Here is a 6,332-nt window from a genome sequence, read left to right on the forward strand (position 1 = left end):
AATGATGTAGCAAGTTCTAAAGATATGAGAATGCAATTTGTGGATCTACTATCAAGATAACATAAATTAAATTGATGGTGGATAGTAGATTTAATTGCAGTTGAGTATTATGTGAAGTCATCACCATAGAATAGTTCACGTCGAGATGTTTTATGTGAAACCAATGATATGAAAGAAAAAGAATTTTTCTAAACCATTATATTGAACAAAAAATTACTTATTTTCATTCATTTTCAAGTTATACATTTTTTTTTTTTGAGTCAAGTCATAGACCTTTAAGTAAAACAAATACTTTTTATTTTTATTTAACCATTCTGTGCATCACATGGATTAGCAACTAGTTACATAATATTTATATTCTCTCGTATCGCGTAATTAATAATATCTAATAATTATCAACTTGGCCATAGCACGTTGCAAATAAACATCATAGCTCCATCTATCTATATATCTATCTAAAAGCTGAAGCGTAACCATTATTGTTGTTACACTCCTATTGAACCACATCAATAGTCACATCATCCACTTATTTTCTATCTTTTCTTATCTCTTTTTCAACTTTTTTCTCCCTATTCTAAAAAAATAAAAAATAAAATAAAATCTCTCATTCTTCCTATTAGTTCACACCTATTGTTACACTTTTTCCAAACCCCTACCTTTTTACCTCTTTATCTCCCCACTATTCCTTACTTTACAGTTGCACTTCCTTTATTCTTTTTTCTTTCTTATATTTTGACTCATTTTTCCCTATTTTATTTTGTATAAATTTGATATTATTTTTCCTATTCAATTCATATTTTTTCACACAAAAATTGTAAGCTCTCTCTCTCTCTCTCTCTCTCTCTCTCTCTCTCTCTCTCTCTCTCTCTCTCTCTCTCTCTCTCTCTGGACTTTTGTTCTTTCTTATAATTCAAATTAAGGTTGATGGTTCTTTTCTTTTTCTTTTTTAATATGTTTTTCAGTATTCTTTTTTTTAATTTCCCATCAGAAAGTCATCTCTTTCCCTTTTATAACTTTGGATGAATTTTGGTTTGGGTTAACAATTATTATTATTATTTTTTTTTTGGAAATAGGAATTTGAGTTTATATCAAAACATAATCTATGTAGCTATGAATTTAAATATGCTCAATTACCTACTAATTATAAAATCTATTTTTTTATTCCTTTGGTTTCATTTTAATTTTGGTTAAGACAACATTGTAATTTTGTAATGAGTTTTGATTATTACGATAATTTTCTTATTCCTTAAAAAAATTAATAAAACACAAAAAAAAAAATAATAATAGAATGATATATTACATCTCATTACATAATATTTATATTCTCATGCATCGTGTGAGTTTGTGGTTAATTTGAATAATCACCATGTTGTATATCAGACATAAACTTGTTCTTGTCTGACATACAATATGATATGTGAATATATTTCTTATGTTTCTGCAAAAGGTGAATTAATTATCAAATAATTAATTTGAATATGTGAATATATAGGACCAATGTTAGTTTTGCGTTCTGGGTTTTCACATGCTAATCCAATGGAATCTGGAAAGGATCCAATACAATGGGTTTCTTTTTATTTATGTCCTTGATTCTGTGGGAGAAACTGCTTCCAAGCTGGCATCTTTTGACAACAAAGATGAAAGTGGTTTTCTTCAAAGTGCATATATGACAAACAAAGCATGCTTCCACCTTTTTGAAGAGTATCATAAAGCTCCAAGCCTAATGATTTAGCACTTTTTTGGTGGGTATTCAGTCAGTTCAATAGGTTTATCGTTGTCATAAAGTACTTAGGTAGATAGGTTCAAATTTCACTTACAATAAGAATATAAAATAAATAAATAAAATCCATTTGGTGTCGTGACTGAATGTTATGAAGATTATAGAGTGCACTTCTAATTCTATTGCATTAAGAAAATAAAAATGATCACTATGAACTTATATTTCCTATTATACAAATAATCACATACGATAGACCATCATTGATTGACAGGGTCATCTCCCAGCAGAAGGATATCAATTTTCTGCAATGCTTGTGGTGTTAAAATTTGATTGAAGGAAACCATGGTCGATGATGCTGCTTAGTAGCACCACGTGATTCATGATTCCAGCAAACGTAGCTCTCATTATGATTGAGCACTGACACGAAAAGCAGTGAGACATTGGCTTATATGGGTGTTTATATCAATGCTGACTCACAACCTCAATGCCTTTTATATGCATTCTCGGTCTCACAGCACCTGCCCATTCAGTTCTTGTGATACAAAGTAGGTGGTAGCAAAAAACAAAAAAAGGTTAAGCAGAGCAGTGGGGCGAGGAATGGATTTCAACCCAAGTTGCAAGGTAAGGACTCTTCCTCCCTCTTTTTTTTCTTCTTTGTCTAGGTGCTATATCACTACAAGGGCCCTTCAAAGTTAAAATATTTGTGTACATTTTCACTCATCCTTTGGTTATTTTCCTTTAAATCATGGTAAAAATGAAATAGGAAAGGGAAGAGAAGTGATTAAATTTGGTGCTCTGGCCAATTTTATCCATACCATTCAACCTTGGATTTAGTGTGGGTTTGGATCCAAGTCTACGTTTTAATGTGCAGTTTGAGTGGTACTAGGAAAATTATTTTTCTGAATTTTTTTTTTTTTTTTTATATATGTAATTTGACAAAAAAAAGAAAAAAGAATCTCAACCAAATTTTTGTATTGATATATTATAATTTAGGTTCACTTATCCTACTTTGGATAACTAAATATGAGTGGACAAAACTCAAAAATGCACTACCTCAAAGTAACATATTCTAAGCACACTCATCCTTTGATTAAGTTTTATGCATTGCTTGATAATAAGTCCATCAATGCAGTAGTTCCTACCTTGTTATCCGGTATCTATTACAATTATCAAGCTTTATGCTATGCCTATCTTCAGTATTTAACTCTTACAATATTATATGTGCAAATACCAATTCTCAGTAATATGAAAGACTTCATTCATCAAATAAAATAAAAAGAAGAAGAATAAGTAACAACTAACAAACCCTCTCTGATATGAAGAAAACAACCGTACACTTGTTTATTGACTAGTGGTAGTGGAACCTAAATGTGAACATGTGATGCACGTGCAATGATAAGGAAAAGAAATGGATTTGCACTAATAATGAAAAGTGGATAAGTTGTTTTATTACTTTGTCCTACAATACAATGTGGGCCTTGACTAATGAAATAAGGCTTGAAATATGCCAACATACTCGGCCTCAACTAAAACTCCTCCTAGATAAGACCAATTAGATGCTTGTATAACTTATCAATTTAAAAAAATCAATTCCAAATATGTATGAACTTAGTGTCACATATTTTGTTTATAGTCAAATCTAAATCTAGATAAAGGAAGGGTACGATAGATCGATGATTAGACTAAAATTTAGTTGTATTATTGTTAAGAATTAACAAATATTAATCACATATGGTCTAAAGGACAATGAAGTAACCTTTTTTTTGTTGTTGAAGGCAAATAACCCTCATTTTATTGTAAGTAAAGATTCATATATCATTGTAATTAAAAGAAGCTGAATTGTTTTACTTAAATGTTGGCTTCTCTTGCAAAAGGATAAGAAGAAAACCATAGAGCAATCTGTGCTACTATGTTGCAAGATCTTTATCTCTGAATCACGTAACCGTGGTGCTCTTGATGCTATTGAACAAGCTACAAGGCTTAACCCTGAAACTGTCATCGTGAACAAATTTGAGGACCGAGCATATAATAGGGTTCGGTACACACTTGTATCATATGTTGTGCAAGATATAACAGGGAATGCCATTTATAGTCCCTTGCAACAAGCTGTCCTAGCCATGGTTGAGGCTGCATTTGGAGCCATTAACCTTGAGTTGCACTCCGGGACTCACCCTCGGCTTGGTGTTGTGGACGACATTCTTTTCCATCCATTGGCTCGAGCATCACTGGATGAAGCAGCTTGGCTTGCAAAGGCAGTGGCAGCAGACATTGCAAATCGATTCCAAGGTTAGTTGAACCCTTCTAAAGCGTTCTAGAAAATAGTCCCTAAAACTACTCTTACTTGAAATGTATTTGCACTAGTCAGTTCGATGATTACATTTTCTTTCTCTGTTGCAGTGCCAGTGTTTCTTTATGCTGCAGCACATCCAACAGGCAAGGCTCTAGACACCATTAGGCGTGAACTTGGATATTACCGGCCTAACTCTATGGGCAACCAATGGGCAGGATGGACCATGCCCGATATGCTTTTGGAGAAGCCCGATGAAGGTCCGTCCGAGGTCTCTCGAGCAAGAGGCATCACAATGATTGGAGCACGTCCATGGGTTGCATTGTACAACATACCCATCTTGTCCACAGATTTCTCAGTGGCTCGAAGAATTGCAAGGATGGTGAGTGCTCGAGGAGGTGGGCTTCCCACGGTGCAGACATTAGGCTTGGTTCATGGAGAGGATTCAACCGAGATTGCCTGCATGCTCTTGGAGCCAAATCAAATTGGTGCAGATAGGGTCCAGAACCAGGTTGAGATGCTAGCAGCTGAAGAAGGGGTGGAAGTGGAGAAGGGCTATTTTACTGATTTTTCACCAGAGATGATTATTGAAAAATACATGAATTTAACCTCTGCTCAAAGAGACTAAATCAAAGACTCTTAAACAACTGCCATATCTACCAAGTTTCAATTTGCCAAAATTTCCTAATAAACATTGTTAGGGAAACAACCAGCTTAATCAATATATTATTTGACCACCAGAAAGGTAAAAAATGGAGGAGAAAATTCAATATAATAGTTGGATTTTTCAAAACTTAAGAGTCATGCACTTCATGACTTTGCTGTAAAGTGGATCATATGTTCATTTCTTTGGTAAGTTGATCACGTTTATAACTTGAATGTATGATAAAATATTAAGAAAACAAAGTTCCATCAGTTTACATCAGCCATATAATCTATGAATACAGCAATGTACAGTTGGGTTTATACAACTCCTACCGTTGTCATGAACACTGCTTTTTCAATGAAAATCTTCACAAAAAAAACCATATGTCAAGCAGCTCCTGATCCTCTTAGCTCCATGACCTGGTCCAAGCACTATCAATGTTACACAAAGTGCATGGTCCTTCATGCACCAGGTGCAGAACGGCTTCTGCCACCTATAAGCTCTTTATTAACCTTGTCCAGGAAAGATCTCCTTTGCAACTTTTGAGCAAATGGGACTTTGTTTTTAACCATTTTGTCAGGGACCTTCATCAACGACGAGATTGGATGCTGCACTGGAGGATTGCCACAAGCAATATTGTGGAGATCATGGCTACTGCCTACTTGCAGTATTGTGGAATTCTGGACTGTTGCAAATAACAGTGAAAAAAACCTCCTGGAGAGTTGAATTTTGTGTATTACGTAAGTGATGGTTGTGTAAGGCTATCCCATCCCTATACACAGTAGTCAATAAATGGCTGGGTTAGCATTAGCCATGTTGAACCTGTGTACAAGAAAAGCAAAACAGCTTTTGAAAATTACAAACCAGAGTAATATGCCAAATTTAAATCATCAAGCTGTCAGATTTAGTGCAACAAATATTGTATTAATTAGCTAGAGGGAAAATTATAACCATGGGAACCAACTAGTAAGGAGATTTCCTCATAGAAAATGGAAAATAAAGTTGTACTATTTTTGACAAATTCCCAGCCACAAAGACTACAACCAAATGACATCCATTAATAGCACTTTGTAGCAAACCAGCAGGCATTTTATGGGATAACTGCCTTCAGGCATTTTCTCCTCGCTGTGATCCAACATTACCAGTGGCATTGCTGTGCATCTATGCACAACACACACACACACACACACACACAGAAAGAGAGAGATATTACTTGAAGCCTGAAATCTTAAATAAAATAAGGTGGGAGATCGCATTGTAATTAGCATTTTTCACAGGATCATTTTTCTATTAGTCACTTTGGCGTAAAATATTTTCAGAACTGTTGTGCTCAATGAACTAAAAAGGTTATATCATACTTACCTGTAAACATCTTGAATGACATGGGTACAAGCAATGTAAGATTTTCTTCTGATAAGTCCAGTCCTTGATCATGATGATTGATTTGCTTTATGGTTCCTACAACACAGGTAAATATTGCATGCCCATTATAAATGTGATCAACTAAAATGGAAATCTTTTTAGGTAGTTTCACTGTTCATGCATTTTACAATTTCAACCCAGTAAAACAATCAAGAAAGCAACATTAGGTAAATATGGCATAGCCTTCAAAGAATTAATATGCGTTCCAACCTAATTAGGTTTGAATAAAAAGATTACTAATCATTAACACGCATATT

The 6,332-nt window shown here is 34.1% G+C and overlaps 1 protein-coding gene across 1 annotated transcript; it reads left to right on the forward strand.

Annotated features, from left to right (window-relative positions):
* The first annotated feature begins 2,263 nt into the window (after positions 1-2,263).
* On the forward strand, positions 2,264-4,952 carry LOC115964207 (glutamate formimidoyltransferase-like). The gene is made up of 3 exons (XM_031083565.1): positions 2,264-2,341; positions 3,595-4,006; positions 4,118-4,952. The coding sequence occupies exons 1-3, from the start codon at positions 2,318-2,320 to the stop codon at positions 4,633-4,635; spliced, it is 954 nt and encodes a 317-aa protein (XP_030939425.1). The 5' UTR covers positions 2,264-2,317; the 3' UTR covers positions 4,636-4,952.
* Positions 4,953-6,332: the final 1,380 nt, after the last annotated feature.

Source organism: Quercus lobata, chromosome 10 (assembly GCF_001633185.2).
Source record: "Quercus lobata isolate SW786 chromosome 10, ValleyOak3.0 Primary Assembly, whole genome shotgun sequence".
NCBI classification, from domain to species: domain Eukaryota; kingdom Viridiplantae; phylum Streptophyta; class Magnoliopsida; order Fagales; family Fagaceae; genus Quercus; species Quercus lobata.